Raw genomic sequence first — 24,766 nt, 5'->3', positions numbered from 1 at the left:
CTCCACGGTTCGGAGGGACCAGGGTGCGGAGGACCTGCTTGCCCCTGCACACGGGAGGAGCGTGGACTTTCTCGGATCAGAGCAGCAGCAGCAGAGACAGCAGTGCCACCAGCAGCACCAGCTGCACCAGCGGCTCCAGCGGCTCCAGCAGCACCAGCGGCGGTGGCTGAGGTTTGCAGCTCAGAGCCTTCCAGTGGAGGCCATTGGTGTGGTGGATGGTGGGATTGCTGCGGGAGAGGGGACTCTGGACAGGATTTGGGTCGCATGGTGCCTTGAGACCCAAACTGGACACAGCAGACAGTTCAGCCCCAGAGTCCTGGGTTTGCTCAGTGAGCTGTGCCGTGGAGAAGCTAGCTCAGCTCAGCAAGCAATTCTGCCCGAGGCACAGCTCCCCTGCTGTGACACAGGCAGGGCAGAGTGCTCACTTCCACCCTAGGCTCCAGCTCAGCGCAGCCTCAGTTTCCCTGCTGTGATGCAAGCTGGGCAGAGCGCTCACTTCCACCCTAGGTGCTTGTTCAGCACAGTCGCAGTTTCCCTGCTGTGATGCAAGCTGGGCAGAGCACTCACTTCCATCCTAGGTGCTTGCTCAGTGCAGTCACAGTTCTGCTGTGACGCAGCCTGGGTGGAGCGCTCACTTCCACCCTAGGCGCTTGCTCAGTGAAGTCGCAGTTCTCCTGCTGTGGCAGATGGTTCAGGCCCTGAGAAACTAGCTGAGCTTGACATGTGGTTTGGGCCCAGTATCCCTGGCTGGACTTGGCAGGGAACCCAAAAGGCTGTGGATACCTTGGCCTGATCCAATGCTCATTGAGAGAACCAGAACAATTGCAGGACCCACAGCAAAGGGGAGCTGAGGATCACTGGCTGTGAGAGCCCAAAACGACAGGGCTAACCTCCTGACATCCACACCAGTGAAGTATCAGGGCTTCCAGCCTACAGAAATCGTGAGAAAACAAGTGATTCTATCATCAGACTCCCTCCACCCAACTCTGGAAGTTACCCAACAAAAACAGAGACGGCAAGATATCTAAAGGACAGCGTAAAAGCATACGCAAAAAAAAAAAATCAAAACAACATGGCGTCTCCAGTTCCCAGCTATCCCAAAGAAAACAACCCGGAGAACTCAAATACAACGGAAACACAAGAAAATGACCTCAAATCCTTGGTAATGAGGATGATAACGGAGGAAACAAATAAAATTCGAAATCAGATGCAGGAAGACACAGCCAAGCAGGTGCGAGACAAAAAAGAAGCACATAGAGTGGAACTGGAAAATTTTCAGGAAATGTAAACAACCAGATGAAAGAAATTAAAAAATCTGTTCAAGATATGAAGATGAAAATGGATTCAATGATAAACACACAGACAGAAGAAAAACGAGAATGTGAGGCCTCAGAGAAGAAGGTGAATGACACAGTGCTGAGCTTTTCTAACAGAATCCAAGAGATGGAAGAACAAATCTCAAGTCTAGAAGATACAATAACAGATCTTGAAGCAACCATTAAAGAAAATGCCAAATCTGGAAAACTCCTGACACAAAACATCCAAGAAATTAAGGACACCATGAAAAGAAGAAATCTGAGGATAATAGGCATTGAAGAAAGAGAAGATATCAGACTCCAAGGCCCAGAAACCATTCTCAACAAAATCATAGAAGAAAATTTCCCCAATCTAAAGAAAGAGATGCCTATAAACATACAAGAGGCATACAGAACACCAAATAGAATTGACCAGAAAAGAAAAACTGCCTGTCACATAATAATCAAAGCACAAAACATACAGAACAAAGAAAAAATATTAAAAGCTGCAAGGGAAAAGGGCCAAATAACATTTAATGGCAAACCTATCAGAATTACACCCGACTTCTCAGCAGAGACCATCAAAGCCAGAAGGGCCTGGACAGAGATCCTGCAAACCCTAAGAGACCACAGATGCCAGGCCAGACTACTTGACCCAGCAAAACTATCAATAACCATTGATGGAGAAAACAAAATATTCCATGACAAAACCAAATTCAAACAGTACCTATCCACAAATCCAGCTTTACAGAAGGTACTAGAAGGAAAACTCCATCGCAAAGGGTCAAGCTACAACCAAAACTACTCAGGAAATAGATAACTATACCATGGCAAAAACACAACTACACAAATGCTCGACTGGAACCAACATCAAAATTAAGACTCTTAATAGTAACTGGTCATTAATATCTCTCAACATCAATGGCCTCAATTCTCCAATAAAAAGACACAGACTAACTGAATGGGTGCATAAACAGGATCCAACATTCTTCTGCATTCAAGAAACACATCTCACCCATAATGATAGGCATTACCTCAGGATAAAAGGTTGGAAAAAAATATTCCAAGCAAATGGTCACAAGAAGCAAGCAGGCATAGCCATTTTAATATAGAACAAAATAGACTTTGATGACAAAGGTAAAGTCAACCAAGATGACATCACAATTCTGAACATCTTTGCTCCCAATACAAGGGCACCCACATTTGTAAAAGATCTGCTAAAAAGGCTTAAACCACACATCGATCCCCACACAATAATAGTGGGAGACTTCAACACCCCACTCTCTCTGAAGGACAAGTCATCGAAACAGAAACTAAGCCGAGAAATAACATCATTAACCAATGCCATGGGTCAAATGGATCTAACAGATATCTATAGAACCTTTCATCCAAACAAGAAAGAATATACCTTCTTCTCTGCACCCCATGGAACCTTCTCCAAAATTGATCACATCGTAGTTCACAAAGAAAGCCTCAACAGATACAAGGGGATTGAAATAATACCTTGTATCCTATCAGATCATCATGGGCTTAGGCTGCAATTCAACAACAACAGAAATAACAAAAAGCCTACACGTATGTGGAAACTAAACAACTCTCTGCTAAATGACACCTGGGTCAGGGAAGAAATAAAGAAAGAAATCAAGGAGTTTCTGAAATTCAATGAAAATGAAGGAACAACATACACAAATTTGTGGGATACATTGAAAGCAGTGCTAAGAGGAAAATTCATAGCACTAAGTGCTTTTAAAAAGAAATTGGAAGCATCACATATAAACACCTTAACGACACAACTGGAAGCCCTAGAAAAAAAAGAAGCAGAAACACCCAAAAGGAGTAGACGTCTGGAAATAATCAAACTCAGGGGTGAAATTAACAAATTAGAAACTAAGAAAACAGTCCAAAGAATCAACAAAACCAAGAGCTGGTTCTTTGAGAAAGTCAACAAGATAGACAGACCATTAGCCAAACTAACTAAAAGGCAGAGAGACAGTATTGAAATCAACAAAATCAGAAATGAAAAGGGAGACATAACAACAGACACTGAAGAAATACAAAGAATCATAAGATCCTACTTTGAAGGCATATATGCCACAAAATTTGAAAACCTAAGGGAAATGGACAATTTTCTTGATCAATTTCACTTGCCAAAGTTGAGTGAAGAACAGATAAACAAGCTAAATAGTCCCATTTCCCCTACAGAAATTGAAGTAATCATTGATAGTCTCCCAACCAAAAAAAGCCCAGGGCCAGATGGTTTCAGTGCAGAATTCTACCAGACCTTCAAGGGCGAGCTAATACCGATACTCTTCAAGCTACTCCAAAAGATAGAAAGGGATGGAACATTACCAAACTCATTTTATGAGGCCATAGTCTCATTGATACCTAAACCTAACAAAGACTCAACAAAGAAAGAGAATTTCAGACCAATTTCTCTGATGAACATCGATGCAAAAATACTAAATAAAATACTTGCAAAACGAATACAAGAGCACATCAAAGATATCATTCATCATGACCAAGTAGGCTTCATTCCAGGCATGCAGGGATGGTTTAATATACAGAAATCCATCAATGTAATCCACCACATAAACAAAATGAAAATAAAAAAAACCACATGATCATCTCTTTAGATGCAGAGAAAGCATTTGATAAAATCCAACACCCATTCATGTTTAAAGTTTTAGAGAGATCGGGAATACAAGGCACTTTCCTCAACATAATAAAGGCTATATATAGGAAGCCAATAGCCAAAATCAAAGTAAATGGTGAGATACTCAAGGAAATTCCTCTAAAATCAGGAACAAGGCAAGGCTGCCCACTCTTCTCCATATCTCTTCAATGTAGTACTCGAAGTTCTAGCCAGAGCAATAAGACAACAAAAGGAGATCAAGGGTATTCCAATGGGAAAGGAGGAAGTCAAAGTATCCCTATTTGCAGATGATATGATAGTCTACATAAGTGACCCTCAAAATTCCACCAGAGAACTCCTACAGCTGATAAACACCTTCAGCAAATTGGCTGGATACAAAATTAACTCAAAAAAGTCTGTAGCCTTCCTATACACAAATGACAAGCTTGCAGAGGAATAAATTAGGAAAACTACACCCTTCACATTAGCCACAAGCAATATAAAGTACTTAGGAGTTACTCTAACTAAGCAAGTGAAGGACTTGTTTGAAAAAAAATTTCAAAACTCTAAAGAAAGAGATTGAAGATGACATGAGAAGATGGAATGATCTTTCTTGCTCATGGATCGGGGGAATTAACATAATAAAAATGGCCATCCTACCAAAAGCAATCTACAGATTCAATGCAATCCCTATCAAAATACCTATACAATTTTTTAAAGACATTGAAAGTTCAATTCTGAACTTCATATGGAAAAACAAAAAACCCAGAATAGCTAAAACAATCTTGTACAATAAAAGGTGCTCCGGAGGAGTCTCCATACCTGATCTCAAACTGTACTATAAAGCAATAGTAATTAAAACAGCATGGTACTGGCACAGCAACAGGCTGGTTGATCAGTGGAATCTAATCGAAGACCCAGATATGAATCCACACACATATGGTCACTTGATTTTCGACAAAGAAGCCAAATCCATTCGATGGAAAAGGGATAGCATCTTCAACAAATGGTGCTGGTCTAACTGGATGTCTATGTGTAAAAAAATGCAACTGGACCCATATTTGTCACCTTGTACAAAACTCAAATCCAAGTGGATTAAAAACCTCAACATAAAACCAGAGACACTAAGTCACTTAGAAGAAAAAGTGGGGAAGAGCCTGGAACATATTGGCACAGGAGACAACTTCCTGAACAGAACACCAACAGCCCAGACATTAATGTCAACAATTAATAAATGGGACCTCATGAGGCTGAGAAGCTTCTGTAAGGCAGGAGACACTGTCAAGAGAACAAAGCGACAGCCTATAGACTGGGAAAAGATCTTCACCAACCCTACATCTGACAAAGGTCTAAATATCCAAAATATATAAAGAACTCAAGAAATTAAACACCACCAAACCAAATAACCCAATTGAGAAATGGGGCTTGGAACTAAACAGAGAATTCTCAACAGAGGAATATCAAATGGCTGAGAAACACTTAAAGAAATGCTCAACCTCCTTAATCATCAGGGAAATGCAAATCAAAACAACGCTGAGATTCCATCTTACACCCATCAGAATGGCTAAGATCAAAAATTCAAGCAACACCACATGCTGGCAAGGATGTGGGGAGAGAGGAACACTCCTTCATTGCTGGTGGGAATGCAAACTAGTACAACCACTTTGGAAATCTATCTGGTGCTATCTCAGAAAAATGGGAATAGGGCTTCCTCAAGACCCAGCTATTCCACTCCTTGGAATATACCCAGAAGATGCTCCAGCACACAACAAGAAAATTTGCTCAACCATGTTCATAGCAGCCTTATTCATAATAGCCAGAACATGGAAACAGCCTAAGTGTCCATCAGTAGAAGAATGGATAAAGAAACTGTGGTACATATACACTATGGAATACTACTCAGCTATTAAAAACAAGGAATTCCTGAAATTTGTGGACAAATGGATTGAGCTAGAAATGATCATAATGAGTGAGGTAAGCCAGAAGCAGAAAGACTCAAATGGTATATACTCACTTACATCTGCATACTAGCCCAAGGGGCATGTCCCACGAAAGCCTTCACTTACCAGGAAACTGAGACACAGGGGAGGACATCCTAGTGGGACTCTAGATGAGAGAATGGCAGAGGGTCCTAGAAGCCTACAAGTAGAACATTATGATAGGCAGATTTGGGCCTAGGGGTCCCGCTCAAACTAAAGCACCAGCCAAGGACAATACAGGCGGTAAACCATAAACCCCTACCCAGATCTAGACAATGGACAGAACACTCTCCACAGTAGAGTGGAGAGTGGGATATTACTTTCTCACATACTCTGGTGCCTCACCTTTGACCATGTCCCCTGGAGGGGGAGACCTGGTGGCACTCAGAGGAAGGACAGCAGGTTACCAAGAAGAGACTTGATACCCTATGAACATATACAGGGGAAGGTAATTCCCCTCAGGAACAGTCATAGGGGAGGGGAATAAGGGGAAAATGGGAGGGAGGGAAGAATGGGAGGATACAAGGGATGGGATAACAATTGAGATGTAACAAGAATAAATTAATAAAGGAGAAAAAAAAGCAAAAAAAAGGTATTCCTTTCTTCTGAATATGGGAGGAATTAAATTTAATAATTAAATTTAATTAAAATTTAAATATAAATAAGCTATTGAGAGTTGATTATGTGCCTGGAATTATATGAACATTTTCACACTCTCATCCCCACCCCATCACACAAACATGTCATTTTATTTTCTCAATGATCCAGTGTACAGTGGAGCAATTATGCATCTAGACTTATACCTTGCTTGTGGCTGCCACTTATCTGCCATATAGCCCGAGGCAGGTAAACTCACCTCTCAGTGCACCAGGTGTTCCTATCCTTAAGAAATGACACATAGAGATGCTGTGAGGACCAGACAAATGAATGTTCCAAGGAAGACAATTTTGTTATTATTTCACAGATAATGAAGAAGAAGTTTTCAGAGGTTTTTGCACTTGTCCAATCACAGCTAAGTGGCAGGGTAGAGGTCAGGATAAGTATGTTCCTTAGGAGACTGCAGACTGGTAAGAACATCAAGGAGAAAGCAACATGCACCTCTCCCTAATTTAGAAGTGGGGTATAGGGATATTCAAGACTGCCTGCTGGTAAAGCAAGTGTGGGCTTCCAACTAAAGAGAATGCTTTCTTCCTGGAGGGGGAGGTGAGGTAAAAAGGGGCTTCTAACAAACATAATGTCTAAGATGCAGAATAATCCATTTCCACAACTCTGGGGCTAATCTTTATTATCAACTAGATTACGTCTTGAATAAACTAACGCCCAAGCTGGGCTCTCCTGTGACTATTTTCCTAGAGCACTCAAAACAAGAAGACCACCATAAATCTGGGCTATACCAGAAGAATAAAGATTTGCTTTTTGCCTGCTTGCAGCTCACTCTTGGTGGCAACTTCACCTGTCCTATTGTTGAGTCATTTCTTCACTGGTATTAAAGGCAGGTTTGTTGATATTCCAATGTAGGTTGAAGAGCAACAGCTTTCCAGGAAGCCTCCAAGCCACTGGAGCCAGAGTGGGACTGTTGAGCATGGGCAGAGCATCCTATAGGGTTCTCTGTTTTCCTTGGCCTAGAACCATTGCTTGGACTACCTGGACCAAATCCTCTAAGTCAATCTAACAAATCCCCCTTTAATGTACATATATATCCATATTCTTCCTACTCGTTCTATTCTTCCAGAGAACCCTGATTCATACAATGACCCTCCCATAACTTACTGTTAAAGGATATTAGATGTAGAATGAATTTTCAAAGTCGGGATAATTTAGTTGTTCACAGAATTTTACCTTATTTTTTGCCAATTTCATTTAGTATAGGTACAGACTCACTTAAAACAATCAGAGAGAAAATAATTGTGTGGTACGGAAACTACAGCCATGGGACAGAAAACATCCTTATTTTTACATAACAAAATATGAAATGTCTTCTAACCGATTTGTTATGTACAGTCAAATAACTAGTTCTTTAGGAGTTGCTGACAGTACAAATAGACTTTGGGATGGATCCTAATCAGGAAGTTTATTTGAGAAGTTACTGTGGGAATAAATGAGACAATTAACTGTATGTTTAGATAGCGCTATACCTAATATCAAGCTTAAATTATAATTAAATGTAATGTTTGTTTAGCAGCGGAGGATTTGTTCACCTTTCCTCTGCTGGTGAATAATGGCAGGTTTGACATTCTCCCACTGTGGCAGCTCCAATAACACATGTGCCCAACCTCCACACAGGCCAAGAGAGAGAGAGAGAGACTCTCTCCATCTGAGAGCAATATGGCTTTAAGTCATACTCATGCAAGTTTTCAAATAGTAGAATGGTTCCTCACAGATAGTTTCTAATAGTCACATTAGGGAGATCTTTATAAATCTTCCTAACAGCAAAATATGAAGGTACTCAGAAATTTAGATTAAAACAAAAAAACAATAGTTCAAAGTGATAAAATTCAATTGAGACTTCAACCAATAAAAGATTTATCCAGTGGCCAGTAAAAGAATGCGCCCAAAGTAACTTTTTATAGACATTAAGTTATTTCCCTGCTTGATTTATATACTGATGGTAAAGAATCAGCTTCAATTTCAAAAATTTCATTAACATGCTCTTCTTGTGAAGAGCATATATTCCCAGGAGTTTTCTTCTTAAACAATTCCAAGTGGTAAAGTAGATATTTAAGTTTGACTTTAAAAAGTCATTTAGAACCTTAGACCATTGTTCATATTCAAGAAAAACTTTCAAATGATTAGAAAAGGTACTGTTTCTTAAATTGTAGCACCATAGAATGTCAAACTTAATAATACCAAAGAAGTAAGAAAATGAATGTCCTGTCTAGTGTTTATGCTCTCTAGTCACGTACTGAAGCCAAATGTCTGAACCTCCCTAAACATTTATCAATACTTTAATTCTTTTGGAGGTCAAGGCATTCTAGGCCAGTATTCACCTGATTTTACATTTTTATGACTTCAGAATTTTGAAAAAATGTATTTTTTAAATCATATTTATCCTCAAGTCTGTCTGCTAATTCTTCCCAGACTTCCTTAACTATGTGCTCTCTTTTTAGCTTTTAAAACACCCCTCAGCTCCAATTTGTGCCAGTAATATAACTCCTGGTGTTGGCCAGCCGCCAGAGCATGGGCAGCCTATGGAGAGTCACAAATAAAACTGACCCTTCTTCCTCTCCCTAGAACCCACCAACTGTCCATATCCGCTCATTTTGAGGTGGGGGGCCATGCACTCCTAGATGCTTCCCACCCACCCAATCAAGAATATATCTACCACCGGCCTACAGGGCAATGTTACAGGGCTAAAAAGACCACCTTTTTGTTGTCACCTTTCACTTTTCTTGAACTCAGTGTGGCTGACTGGAACAATCTTACCATCTGTTAAAATGTCCTTATTTACTGCTTAAACCCAGTAAGTTCAGTTTGATTCTCGTCTTACCCGAACCTTTTACATTTCACACACGCACACACGCATGCACACACGCATGCACGCATATGCACTCCCAAACCCTTACTTACTTAAAAAAAACTTATTTTGTATTTAATCGTTAAATCATAAAACAAAAACAAAAAAAAAAAAGGGACAAAATGCTTTTGAACATCTGATAATGAAGCAGAGAGCTATTATTCTGGAGCAAAGAGAAAGAAAGGAGGCAGTGAGTGGAGGCAGCTTCCAGGCTGTGGCACCAGAAAGAAAGCAAACCAAACAAAGGCGCAGAAAGCCGCTGAGCCGAGAGACAAATGGTACTTGTTTTGAAAATCTGAAGAAGCTAAGATTTACAGGGACAAGGCTAATGTGCTCAGAATGGGAGTTTTACACAGAGAATTCTAGAGCTATGTAGGAGACTGTGTGAGGCTTCGGTTGCATTTGGATGTGCACGGGGAAGAAATGAAACTGCTGGGAGACAGTGAAGCACTGAAGACATCTAGGATGAAACAGTTGTGGATCTCACAGAAGCCCTAGACTTTCAACAGTTCTGATTATAAGATAGGAGGAATTCAACAGCGGATTGAGTTATCAGAAGGGCCAGAGGGAGGCTCACTCGCCCCAGACTTGAGAGCTTTTAGCATCTTCCCTATGAAAACATAAAAGCAAGATTTATAAGGGTCCAAACGGTCAGTGAATAAACAGTGTTGGGTAAATTTTAACACTTCTTAAAGAAATAAAACAAAATATTTAATATGTTTTATCTAAAACTCTCAAAAATACTGGGGATGAGAAATATAGCTGGAGGGCTTATAATATGATGCCTCCCTTGCTAGGAAACCACAGTAATTACAACACTTATATAAGAAAATAGAAAAGTCCAGAAATCATGAACATGGAGACCAACTACTCTAACAAAGGAACCAAGCTAATTCAATAGGAAGGGAATCTTTTCAACAAATGACGTTGGAAAAATTAGCCATAACAAATTAAACTTAATTATCTTTCATTAGATAATAAATGATGTTCAATTGGAATGTGAATTTACAAAGAAAACCCAGGAAAAAAAATCTTTAGATTTAGGCCAGCAGATTGTTCCAAGGAAAAATGTAAGAAACAGTATCTAGAAAAGAAATGATACAAAAAACCTTGTTCATACATATAAAAATTAGATAAGGATACTAAGTACAAAGCAAGTTATATTCTTGGTTTGTGTGTGTGTGCATGTGTGTCTGTGTGGGTTAAAGAACATGTATTTAGTATACACAAAACTCATAGCTAATTTTATTAATGAAGAATGTTCTCAGAAAGGCTACTGACTTTTTCGAGTTTATTTTGTATCCTGCCAATTTGCTGAAGGTGTTTATCAGCTGCAGGAGTTCTCTGGTGGAATTTTGGGGATCGCTTATGAACACTATCATATCAAACAGGCAGAGGAAGAAATTAGGAAAACTACTCCCTTCACGATAGCCACAAACAATATAAAATCTCTAGGAATAACTTTAACCAAGCAAGTGAAGGACTTATTTGAAAAAAACTTCAAACCTTTGAAGAAAGAGATTGAAAATGACATCAGAAGATGGAGGGATTTACCTTGTTCATGGATCGGGAGAATTAACATAGTAAAAATGGCCATCTTACCAAAAGCAATTTACAAATTCAATGCAATCCCTATCAAAATACCTACAAAATATTTTGAAGATATTGAAAGATTAATTCTCAAATTCATATGGAGAAATAAAAAACCCAGAATAGCAAAAACAATCCTATACAATAAAAGATCCTCCGGAGGAATCTCCATACCTGATCTCAAGCTGTACTACAGAGCAACAGTAATTAAAACAGCATGGTACTGGCAAAGTAATAGGCTGGTGGATCAATGGAATCGAATTGAAGACCCGGAGATGAACCCACACACATTTGCTCACTTGATTTTTGACAAAGAAGCCAAATCTATTCAATGGAAAAATGATAGCATCTTCAACAAATGGTGCTGGTCTAACTGGATGTCTACATGTAGAAAAATGCAATTAGACCCTTATTTGTCACCATGCACAAAACTCAAGTCCAAGTGGATTAAAGACCTCAACTTAAAACCAGAGACATTAACTCAGTTAGAGGAAAAAGTGGGGAAGAGCCTGGGACACATAGGCGCAGGAAACAACTTCCTGAACAGTACACCCACAGCCCAGGCCTTAATGTCAACAATTAATAAATGGGACCTTATGAGGCTGAGAAGCTTCTGTAAAGCAGCAGACACTGTCAAGAGAACAAAGCGACAGCCTACTGACTGGGAAAAGATCTTCACCAACCCTTCATCTGACAAAGGTTTAATATCCAAAATATATAAAGAACTCAAGAAATTAAACACCACAAAACCAAACAACCCAATTGCAAAATGGGGCTTAGAACTAAACAGAGAATTCTTAACAGAGGAATATCAAATGGCTGAGAAACACTTAAAGAAATGCTCATCCTCGTTAGGCATCAGAGAAATGCAAATCAAAACGACACTGAGATTCCATCTTACACCCATCAGAATGGCTAAGATCAAAAACTCAAATGACACCACATGTTGGCGAGGATGTGGAGAGAGAGGAACACTCCTTCACTGCTGGTGGGAATGCAAACTAGTACAACCACTTTGGAAAGCTATCTGGCGTTTTCTCAGAAAAATGGGAATAGGGCTTCCTCAAGACCCAGCTATCCCACTCCTTGGAATATACCCAGAAAATGCTCGAACACACAACAGGGACATATGCTCAACCATGTTCATAGCTGCTTTATACACAATAGCCAGAACATGGAAACAGCCTAAGTGTCCCTCAGTAGAAGAATGGACTAAGAAACTATGGTACATTTACACTATGGAGTATTACTCAGCTATTAAAAACGAGGAATTCCCGAAATTTGTGGACAAATGGATTGACCTAGAAATTATCATAATGAGTGAGTTCACCCAGAAGCAAAAAGAGACAAACGGTATATACTCACTTATATCAAAACACTAGTCCAAGGGATACGTCCCATGAAAAACCTTACTTACCAAGAAAGTGGGTCAGAGGAGAGGACATCCTATTGAGACTTTAGGCGAGAGTAGCATGGAAGAATGGGGAAATAACAGGACCCACAGGGTCCTGGAAACCTACAAGAAGAACTTTATGACAGGCAGATCTGGGTCCTGGGGTCCTCCTCAAACTAAGGCACCAGCCAAGGAGAAATAGGCAGTAAACTTCGAACCCCTACCAAGACCTAGCCGACGAACACGATATTCTCCACTGTTGAGTGGAGAGTGAGATCTGATTCTCACGTGAACTCTGGTGCCCCTTTTCTGACCATGTCCCCTGGATGGGGAGGCCTGGTGGCACTCAGAAGAAGGATAGCAAGTTACCAAGAAGAGACTCAATAATCTTAGAGCATACATAGGGGGAAGAAGTCTCCCTCAATCACAGACATAGGGGAGGGAAGAAGGGGGGAAGTGGGAGGGAGGGAGGAATGGGAGGAAACAGGGGAAGGGCTAACAATCAAGATGTAATATGAATAAATTAATTAAAAAAAAAACCTTTAAAAAAAAAAAAAAAGAAGAGACTTGATACCCTATGAGCATATACAGGGGGAGGTAATCCCCCTCAGGAACAGTCATGGGGGGGAATAAGGGGAAAATGGATGGGAGGGAGGGAAGAATGGGAGGATACAAGGGATGGGATAACCATTGAGATGTAACAAGAATAAATTAATAAAGGAGAAAAAAAAAAAAAAAGAAAAAAAAAAAAAAAAAAAAGAAAAATGTTCTCAGAAAAAAGTTAGCAAGATTTGTAACAACTTCTTAAAAGAATATACAGAAATGGCAAATGGCTGATTAAATAAGCAACACAATTTCTTCCACTGTTTACCATTAAAGAATTGCAAAGATAATAGGAATACACAACCAAGTAAATAATTAAAGTAGAACTGTCAGTGTTGACAAAAATGTGGAGTATTCTTAAGAGAAATTAGAATTTATGGTTTATGAATATACTGCCAATTCCCACTCTAATGTTCATAGCAAGATTACTAAAAGATGCTCCAAAATGCCTATCAATATAAACAGATAAATGGGTTATAGTAAAACATACAAAGTATTGTTATCAAGAAACTAAATAGAACAAACTTTTAATGTATGTACTATGATGGGTAAACTACAAAAGCATCACACTAAGGGGTGGAAGGCAAATCAAATTCACTCTCCTTATGGCAATAAAAACAAAACATAGAGCATTATCCTATTTTCAAAGAGACAAGGAAATCAGTAAATTACACAATTAGAAAGTAACGTAACACAGTAGTGCCAGGTGCTGTGAAGAAGAGCTGATTTCCAAGTGCCACAAGGAACGGTCAATTTATCACAATCACTGGGAAAGGCTCATCTCACTTTAATCAAATGAGGTTTTTTTTTTTAAGTTTATTTATTCACTTTAGATTCTGACCACAGGCCCCTCTCCTTCTCTCCTCTCCTCCTGGCCCCACCATCCTACCCTCTTCCCTTTCCTCTTCTCCTTCTTCTCAGAAAAGGGGAGCTCCCCACCCCCGTTTCAACCCACCCCAATGTGTTAAGTTTCACCAGAACTAAGTGTATTCTCTCCCACTGAGGCCAGACAAGGCAGCCCAGCTAGGAGGAAGGGTTCCAAAAGCAGGCAGTAGAGTCCATGTCTGAGACAGTCCCTGCTCTGCTTACTAGGGGACCCACAGGAAGACTGAGCTGCCCATCAGTTACATATGTGCAGGGGGCTTATTTCCAGACCATGCATGCTCTTTGGTTGGTGTTTCAGGTTTTGTAAGGCCCTGTGGGCCCAGGTTAGTTGACTCTGTTGGTCTTCTTGTAGCGTTCTTATCCCTTCCGGGTCCTTCTATCTTTACCCCCACCCTGCCAAACGACTCCCTGAACTCTGCCCCATGTTTGGTTGAGAGTTTCAGCAATCTGTTTCGATCAGCTTCTGGGTGGAGCCTCTCAGAGGACAGTTATGCTACGCTCCTGCCTACAATAGCAGAGTGTTATTAATAGTGTCAGGGGTTGGCTGTCTACTTTCAGGAAGGTCTCAGGTTGGGCCAGGCATTCGCTGGACACTCCTTTAATCCCCGCTTTATCTTTATCGCTGCACATCTTATAGGCAGGTAAATTTTGGGTAGAAGAATGTATGGTTAAGTTAGTGCTTCCTTCCCTTCATTAGGAGTCTGCCTGGCAAGAAGGTAGCTTCTTCAGTGTCCATGTTCCCCACTGCTAAGAGTCTCAGCTAGAGTTACCTGCCCCCCCCCCTCCCATTTCCTTCCAGAAGCATGCCCTGCCGCACGTCTGCAGCCTGTCTCAGAGATGTTCTCCCCTCTGTTTTCCTTCTCTCTCTTAGCCCTCTTGACTCCCACCCCAGCTTTCCCAACATCTGGTCTCCACCCTCTTTTTCTTCCTCACACCATCTCCTACCCAGTTTCCTCTCTAGATCTACTTTCACTGTCTATTCTGTTTCCCCTTCTGAGTGAGATGCAAGCAACTTCCTTGGGCGCTCCTTGTTACTCAGCTTCTTTGGGTCTCTGGATTGTGGTATGCTTATCTTGCCAGACTTTCTGGGTCTGGGTTACCTCATTCAGGATGATCTTTTCTACGTCTACCCATTTGTCTGGAAACTTCATGGTTTCCTTGCTTTTTAATAGCTGAGTAGTATCCCACTGTGAAAATGTACCACATTTTCTTTATCTGTTCTTCAGTTGAGGGACATCTAGGTTGTTTCCAGGATTCTGGCTATTATGAATAAAGCTGCTATGAACATAGTTGAGCAAGTGTCCTTGTTGTGTGGTCGAGCATCTTTTGGGTATATGCCCAGGAGTGCTATAGCTGGGTCTTGAGATAGCACTAGTCCCAATTTCCTGAGGAAGCACCAGATTGACTTCCCCAGTGGTTGCACAAATTTGCACTCCCACCAGCAATGGAGGAGTGTTCTGCTTTCTCCACATCCTTGCTAGCATGTAATGTCACTTCAGTCTTTGATGTTAGTCATTCTGATAGGTGTAAGATGGAATTTCAGAGTTGTTTTAATTTGCATTTCCCTGATGACTGAGGACATTGAGCATTTCTTTAAGTGCTTCCTGGCCATTTGAGATTCCTCTGTTGATAACTCTGTTTAGCTCTGTATGCCACTTTTCAATTGGATTATTTAAGGTTTTTTTTTTTTTTTTTGTATTTAGTTTCTTAGGTTCTTTATATATTTTGGATATTAGCTCTCTGTCAGATGAAGGGTTGGTGAAGATATTTTCCCAATCTGTAGGCTGTCATTTTGTTCTGTTGACAGTGTCCTTTGTCTTACAGAAGCTTTTTAGTTTCATGAGGTCCCATTTATTAATTGTTGATCTTAGAGCCTGAGCTGTTGCCATTCTGTTCAGGGAGCTGTCTCCTGTGCCAATGAGTCCCAGGCTTTTCCCCACTTTTTTCTCCCTAACATATTTAATGTATCTGGTTTTAGGTTGAGATCTTTGATCCATTTGGACTCTAGTTTAAAAACACGAGTTTCCATCTCATTTAATAAGTGTTTCACAAAAAAAGAAAACAAACAACGAACAACCAAACCATCCCAAACACTTGCTTTCCTGAAGCTGTACCTTTCCCTGAGAATCCTATGGGAATGAGTTGTGTGCTCTCTGCAACTCTGTCCAGACTAGAGCCTAGAAATCATCCTTAAGCCTTGTCCCTGGTACCTCCAAAAGGAGCATTCAGGTAAGCTTAAAGTGTCTACGCTAAAGCCTACACCACAACCTCTCTGAAGCCACAGGGTCCTGCCCGTGGCATCTTTGCTGAACATGTCTATAGCAGTCTCGTGGCTGAGTCCTCCCTGATGATGCATAGCAGGAGTCTGGTTCTAACATTTTCTATGGTCTATCCACAGGGGGAACGTGAGGCTGTTTCCAAGCTACAGGGAATTAATTTGACTCTTCAGATTCCTTTTTAATCACCTCTTGAATACTAAAACCAAATTAATTTGGCACCATTTTTAACAGGATTTTGGCAAATCAATGTTTTAGTCCCTTTTGTTTTACAGATGTATTTTGTTTTGTCTAAGAATGAAATAGTTGTCTGAGGTTTTGTTATAGGTTTATTTGCCATTTCCCCTCTACTTTTGTAGGCATCATGAATCCAACTAATAAATGTCTCCGCCACAGTAAGATGGAAAACAAGGACCAGCGTGTTTAAGATACTCTTTGGTAATTCCGTGTTATTTTGTGGCGTGATGTTGGGTTGAGCTGAATGGCAACTCTGTTAGAAAATGATCAGGACCATAACTGCGATCCACTCACCTTACAGCCAGTGACAATGCTGTGGCCCCAGGTGTTGGGAACGCACGCAGAACATTTTTCTCCAGTGGTGTTGGGAGGGCAAATGCATTGGCCAGTTTTGGGGTCACAATTGTTGCCGAGATGGGAACAGTCACAAGCTTCGCATGGAAAAGAGAGAAAGCAAAGGTGAGTCAGATATAAAATGTCAGGTTCTTACTGCATCAATATGCTTCTTCTCATTTTTAATATTATGTTTAAGAATCCGTGTGTGTACGTGGAATGTATGTACTTTGTTGTTTATACCGCACAGTATATTTCACAAAAAGGTTGCGTTTTGTTTAGTAATTTCAGTTTTAGCATCTTTAATTTTTCTATTAATTGTAAAGAAGGAGAGAAACACTATCACCAGTTTTCTCTTAACTATTTATTGTTTACCTACATATTATAAAGCTAATGTTTTTGTTCATGTATTTATTTCATTTATAGATCTTTAGAACCCAATTTTTTTTTTAATTAGAACAACTAGGGCTTCTATCTTTCTAAGGGAGTGGATACTCTGTGCATCGAGGCGCAGGGGGCTTGGGGTTTTTTATTGGGCAGAGGAGGAAATTTGGGGGTAGAAGATTCCTTCCAAGGTTTGTCTCCTTGCAGTCTCAACGCTGTAAATTCCAAAGGAACTGGGTATGTCTGCCTTCTTGTCAGGAGGTCCCTAACTACCTGCAGTGGTTATCAGTCTGCCAAAGTTCCTGTTCAGTTTCCTGGCTCCCCTGAGGCTCCTAGGCCATCAGCTCTTTGTTCTGTATCCTAAGGGAATATAAGGGGAGAGGGAGGGTGCCTTCCAGGGCTGTTTCCTGTTGAGTAAGGGTGGAGTCAAGGTTGGGGGGATTTGTCCTAGAGTCTAACAGGGATTAGGTTGGTTAACTTCTTGTATTGATTTCAAGCTTACTAACACTTTTCTTTGCTGTAAAAATTATCTTTTTCTTCCTAGCAATGACTGGTTTTCAATATAACCAGCAAACCCAGCATCCCACATCTGGTACATCATGTATATAGATGTTAATAACACAGCATATTTCAGTTTTATATGTATTTAAAAAATAATTCCATTGTAAAAACTTTTAAAGCATAATTGTGTCTGAATTTTTCTTACTACCTGATTTAGTACTTTAATTTCAAAGGTTTCTTCTCACTCTAAATGAATTATAAAATTATGAACTCCCAACATCTTGTATAGTCTCAAAGAATAATAAGAATTAAGTTTGAAAAGATCTTCTGTGCCAACTCCGTGAAGAGATGCATGTCACTTACTGTGTAGGCTTGATCCAACTGGTAAGAATACAATTACGAGCAGTGCTTAGCTTAAAATAAATTGTTGCAAGAAAAGAAACACCAAATATTTTTTAATTCAAATTGAAAACCAATGTTGTAGGAAAGCTTTTAATTGCTTAGCTGATGGTTAAATTATTTTAACTGAGTCCTTTAGGTGTTTGATTAAGTTACAATATAAAGGATCATAATTATAATATTTCATACCAGCTGTAAATGTTTTAGCACAAGGCTTGACATAGGGTAAGTGCTAAATAAATGTCAGTTATTGTTTTTACTAATGTTACACTGATAGATTTATTTATATATGAAATGTATTAAGCAGAAAAAAATCATCCTGTTTAAATTGATGTGCTAAGACTTATTGAAACAGTTTGGATCGTTATTTGAAAATAGAAACTCTCCTCCATTATCACCCTCATTACTAAGGATTTGAGGTAATTTTCTTGTGTTTCCGTTGTATTTGAGTTCTCTGGATTGTTTTCTTTGGGATAGCTGGAAACTGGAGACGCCATATTGTTTTGTTTTTTTTTGTGTGTGTGTATGCTTTTATGCTGTCCTTTAGACATCTTGCCATCTCTGTTTTTGTTGGGTAGCTTCCAGAGTTGGGTGGAGGGAGTATGATGAGAAGAACGTAATAGGCAGATTTGGGCCCAGGGTTCCCGCTCAAACTATGGCACCAGCCAAGGACAATACAGGCCATAAACTTCAAACCCCTCCCCAGATCTAGCCAATGGACAGGACATTCTTCACAGTTGAGTGGAGAGTGGGGTATGACTTTCACATGTACTCTGGTGCCTCATATTTGACCACGTCCCCTGGAGGGGGAGGCCTGGTGGCACTCAGAGGAAGGACAGCAGGCTTCCAAGAAGAGACTTGATACCCTATGAGCATATACAGGGGGAGGAAGTCCCCCTCAGGCAGGGGGAGGGGAATAAAGGGAAAATGGGAGGGAGGGAGAAATGGGAGGATACAAGGGATGGGATAACTATGGAGATGTAACAAGACTAAATTAATAATTAAAAAAATAATAAAAAAGAAAATAGAAACTCTCTATGTAGAACCTCAGCGTAACCAAAGATAGGAAGATCTCAGTAATGGTTTAGGTTTTTTTCCTGCCGAATCGCAATGTGTACTACAGCTGAAAATGTTAATAAAGATAATGGCAACAAACACGACACTGCCATTCTTCTAAAGCCTCAGTGGAGTCCTACGAATCCTCTTGACATAGAGACTTTTGATATCCTAAGGGAAAAGATGAACTTTGCAGAGAGAAAGCACGCTCAAGCCATATAGCCATGATCATACAATGAGCTGCCAATGGATCCACTAGATTCATATAGGCTGTTGGATGTGAGGAATAGTCTTAATCTGAAAGACTCACTCTTGTAGTCACCATGGCTCTCCACGCATGCCCATGAGGGAGTTTCTAGTGAGGGCTAAATAAGGAGGTAAGGCTAAGCTGGCATCACTCCACAGCCTGGCATCTCCACAGCCTGGCATTTCCACAGCCTGGCATCCCAGGCCAAGTATAAAGAGAAACAAAGACAGCAAGTTGAATACTATCACTCATGTCTCTTCTCCTGACACAACGTGACTAGCTGTCTTATACTCCTGTTAATGTGTCCACCAGGATAGAATATATCCTCAAGGTATGGGTCAAAATAAACACTGCCTTAAGTTTTCATTGTCAGGCCCTTGGTAAGAGACATGAAAAAACTAATTTATACACAATCATTATCTTACCCAGTCTGATGTTTGCTCCTGTCTGCTCTGTTTCTCCGTCTTGCAATGCAATTAACTTTGCATTTTGGCAAGTTATCAGGACTTTGTAATTTTAAATACAGTTAATTTTATTAATAATGCGTGTTGGCAGATTTCTATAAATGTACAATAGGCCCTCTGCTCAATAGGTTGGTTTTTGTTTGTTTGTTTGTTTGTGTGTTGTTGTTGTTGTTTGGGGTTTTGTTTTTGTTTTTTTTTGTTTTGTCAACTTGACACAGATTAAGATTAGTTGGGGAGAACCTCAACTGAGAAAATACCCCAACACTCTAATCCGGGGGCAAGCCTGTGGGAAATTTTCTTGATTGAAGATTGAACCCATATTGACGTGGACATTGCCACCTTTAGTCTGGTGGTCCACAGTTTATGAGAGAGCAGGCTGTGTAAGCCATGAAGAACAAACCATAATGTGGCACTCTGCCGTGGCCTCTGCATCAGCTCCCGCCTCCTGGTTCCTGCCTTGAGCCCCTGCTCTGACTCCTCTCTCTCTCTTTCTCTTTCTTTCTTTCTCTCTCTCTCTTTTAATTAATTAACTAATTAATTTACTTTCCATCCCGATGGTAGCTCACTCCCTCCTCTCCTCTGATACCACTCTCCCTCCCTCTTCCCCATGCCCCCTCCCCTTATTTCTCAGAAAACGGGGGATCCCTACCCACTCACCCACCCCAGCTCATAGGGAGGACTAAGTGTCCTCTCCTCCTGTGGCCTGGCAAGGCAGCCCAGCTTGGGGGTGGGAGATCAAAAAGCAGGCAACGGAGTCCATGTCAGAGACAGCCCTGCTCCCCTTATGAGGGGGCCCACATGAAGACTCAGCTGCCCATCAGGCACACATGTGTAGTCAGACTAGGTCCAGTCCACGCATGGCCCTTGGTTGCTTCTTCAGTTTCTGCCAGCCCCTCTGTGCCCTGGTTAGTTGGCTCTGTTGGTCTTCTTGTGGAGCTTCTGTTCCCTCTGGGTCTTTCTATCTTTTCCCCCACTTTTTCACAACACTCCCTAAGCTTCGCCAATGTTTGGCTGTGATAGCTGTCCTCTGAGAGGCTCTACCCAGCAGCAGATCGAAGCAGATGCTCTCACTTCTCTTAGTGATGTAGTGCGATCTAAGGATTGTAAACTGAAATCAAACCCTTTATTATACCAGTTGCTTTTGATCACAGCGTTGCATCACAGAAACAGAATCCCTAACTTAGATAGCTTTGCATTAATTCATATCGTGTTAAGATGTGAATGAGGCTTTTACTTACAGATCAGAATATTTTAAGTGGGTTCTTTATCATTTCTAGTGTTTGCAGATATTAGCCCAGAGATCACACACGGTTCTTAGAAGATCTCTATCATATCACAAATGAATCAAAATGACTTTCTTTCTGATAAAAGCCATATGCCTAAACTAGAGGAGACAGTCTCAAAGGTACTGGTACTTTAAACACGTTGAAATATTCTCTCAAGTCGCATGTGAATTTGCTACAGTATCTAACGATAGCATTTTAAAATCTTGCTGTGGTGCTGAGAATACGGTACAGAGGCGACACCTGTCAGCCAATGAACTTAAAAAGCAGAGGCGCAATTCATGCTGTGGCTATTGTAATAGTGTCGATCCTAAGTTAGTGATACATGGGTCAAGGCTTATTTCAATCTTTACTTTCACTTCTGGTGTGGTAATTAACACTCTCTCCCTCCCTCTCTCTCTCTCTCTCTCTCTCTCTCTCTTTCTCTTTCTCTCTCTCTCTCTTTCTCTCTCTCTTTCTCTCTGTGTGTGTATATTCAGTTCATAGGAAAAAATTCTTTCAGGGAATTGTGTTAAAAGCTCCAACCTGTATTTCCCTGTGAACTAAATACCAAGATCCAACTTGTTTCTCTCTCAGAAGGTCAAGGTTTCTGAGGCAACTCTGATACAACTATGGCTTTTGTACCAGAAAACAAGCAAACAGAAAACATCTTGTGTCTGTTTTGTGGTAGGAGAAGTTGAGATGTCTTGGTCTGAAAAAGAGTTTAAACTCAAGGCACCGAAGCCCATGAGCATTTGAATTTGAAGCTCTAGAAATGGAGGGTGCAGGCCACAGGGCAAATGTGGATTAGGAATGGGCTGATAGTTGTTCAATACTTGTAAACATGGTAACACGCAGGGCACTGTTTCCAAATGCACCGTGTTCCATTCATTAATTATTAAAAAAAAAACACCTATTACTTTCAATATTCCATATCACATATGTGTTTTTAACATGCATTTCCTTTAACAGAGCAAAGTGTTACTAGGTATGGGGCATTAGTCTCACAGACCTGTACAGCCTCCTTCTTGGAAGTTGTAGTAGCCATGGGCACAGCGGTCACATTTCTTCCCTGCTACTCCAGGCTGGCACCAGCACTGCCCACTTTCTTCACAGTCAAATGATTTCGACCCAAAAGAATTACAGTTGCAGGGGAGACACCCCCTTCCCAGTTGCAGGCCAAAGGTTTCCGGCTGGCATGGAACAGAAAAGAAAACTAGTAAATCTCAAGAAGTTACCTCACCCTGAAGTGATACCCACAGTGTCAGTTGGTAGTGAGGGGCCCATGGGTCACTAGGCTCTCTGGCAGCATTGACAACTGTCTGTTCATCAATGGATTTTCTTTTTCTCTTGACAAAATGAAAAGTATAGTTTCTTCTGGATGTCATCAAAATTAACCATCCCAATAGTCACTAGGGTTTTTTTTTATCTTATAGTCTTGGCGCTTTTTTTTTTTTTTAAATAATCTTCCTTAGTTCCAAAAGCAATGTGAGATAGATTATGCATTACATTTCTGGTTTTAATTTAAAATTTTACTCACTTTACTGTTAATATACTAAACCAACTGCTTTCGGAGTTTTCAGACTATCTGGGCTAGTTTGAAATATTTTTCAATATTCAGTATTCTAGCCATGGAAACAGGCTTCGGAGGAAACAAAATCAATCACTATATTAGAAAGGTAAAGCCATGCCTTCCATCCAAGCAGGAAGCTGTGGGTCCCGTATCCACCCTGACCACCTCATCCTCCCACCCAGGCCGGTGTTAGTAGCTTAGACGACATTCTTGAAATACACGTTATCAGGGCCCAGGGTAACTAGGACTAGAAAGACTGGTGGGTTCAGGAATTATCGTTACTACTAGAAAAGTGAAGAACATACATTCTACTTAAATCACACCACTTTTCTTGTCTAAATATAGAGTATGTCACATTATTATGGCACTCTAATCTGGAAAATTACTCTCAGTAATTAGTTCTTTGTCAAAACAATTTGTATTTTGGAAAATTAGATTTATAATTACTTCTTGGTAAAAATTAATCTTGCCACTTATTGGGAATCACCCAAAGAGAAATGAATAAGCTTCATTATATTTTTAATATTATTATTACCAGTATTAGAAATAAATTTGAGAAATTAAAATTACACTGAGAATTAGACTTAATATTACTAGCTAAGAATAGGTGTATTGTTTAAAATGTACAATGAGTTGATTGAGTGTGATAATCATGTTAATTTTTTCTGCTGGCTTTATTTTAAATTCTACTTATAATTCAAATTTCATATTAAAGTAGAAAGTATGTAGCAGTACCAATAAGTCATACTTTTGAAATTGAATTCACCTATATAAAGCAAAAGTAAAACATATTTTATTCATAAAAATCATTTCAATGTAAAATCCTTAACTTGGAGAAATTATCAGACATCAGAACAATGACTGAATCACAAGCATGCTCGTTACACATTGTTTATCATAGCGTGTAATTGTGGTGACACTCAAGCCCTCACTGTTAGAGAGGCACTGAATAAATTAAATTATAGTAAATTAACATTATAAAACAAGAGGCAATTAAATAAAATCTATTTTGAAGCAGTTTTAATGATAGGAAATACATTTGTGATTCCCAGGTCAAGTAAAAATTCTAAAAAGCAGCATACACATTATCTCGACTATGATTACAATTACAAAATGTACAATAACACACACACACACACACACACACACACACACACACACACACCAGACAAACAAAGAAAGACATGGATTGCAAAAGTGACTAAATGATAGCGCGCTTTAGTAATTTTTTTGGAAGCAATGTAGAAACAATGTTTGTGTGCTACTGTTACTAACATGGAGTGTATGATGTATGCCCTGAATCTGAGAATGTGTACATGTGCCTGTGGGAAAAAGAACCTTTTGTGAGTCAGTGCTCGCCTTCCACAGTGGGTTCTGAGGATCAAGCGCAGGGTGACAGGCTGGCACAACAGGCATTGTCTTGTTTTTTTTTTGTTTTTTTCTTTTGTTTTTTTTTTTAACCACTCAGCCATCTTATTGGCTCACTATATTTAATTTGAAAAACCTGAATTATAAGTGTATAATTTTCCATATGTTATTGTATTATAAATTTCTTCATATACTAAGCTCAGTTGCAAAGACAGGACTTTATAGTCATCTTAGGTCCCATATCATCTGCATTTAGAAAACATACACATATATGTGTAGACATGCACATTTCACTAATGGGCAAATCAAACAAGTGTGAATTGGATTTCTAAATCACAGTTATCATTTAAAAATTCCAAAATTGGTTATTTAAGGAAATATACAAAACAAAATGTTGTTACCATCCCTTTCTAATATTTGTACAATGTAGTTTTAAAGGCTGAATTACATCCAAATAAAGTACCAAACCTCACTAATAAAATTTTAATAAACTTGCTACTCAAAAGTCTATTCCAAAAACCAAATGAAACCTCTCTAATACATAGATCTAGGGGCTAACATTAGTATTCTGTAACTGAAATCACATGGAAACATGAATACACGGAAAAGCTCCCTTTCAGTCCTCACTGGCAGTCTGGCAGATGCTCACTGGTAACTCTCACTTGGGGCAGTAGCCAAATCTAGTAGTTGCATGTTGCTTCCTATGTGCCTTATTTTTAACTGTGTGTGTGTGTGTGTGTGTGTGTGTGTGTGTGTGTGTGTGTATGTATGCGTG

At 39.9% G+C, this 24,766-nt stretch overlaps 1 protein-coding gene across 1 annotated transcript in view; it reads right to left on the bottom strand.

Annotated features, from left to right (window-relative positions):
* Window positions 1-24,766, bottom strand: part of LAMA2 (laminin subunit alpha 2) — a 588,770-nt gene that overhangs the window by 190,725 nt on the left and 373,279 nt on the right. Inside the window, exons 21-22 of the mRNA XM_084776810.1 lie at window positions 22,063-22,243; window positions 16,699-16,835 (exon numbers count right to left, since the gene is read on the bottom strand). Coding sequence (XP_084632936.1) covers window positions 16,699-16,835; window positions 22,063-22,243 — 318 coding nt within the window. The remainder of the gene's footprint in view (window positions 1-16,698; window positions 16,836-22,062; window positions 22,244-24,766) is intronic.

The sequence above is a fragment of the Acomys minous genome (genome assembly GCF_964271855.1).
Source record: "Acomys minous genome assembly, chromosome: 3".
In the NCBI taxonomy this organism is placed as follows: domain Eukaryota; kingdom Metazoa; phylum Chordata; class Mammalia; order Rodentia; family Muridae; genus Acomys; species Acomys minous.
This window is presented reverse-complemented; position numbering and strand designations above follow the sequence as displayed.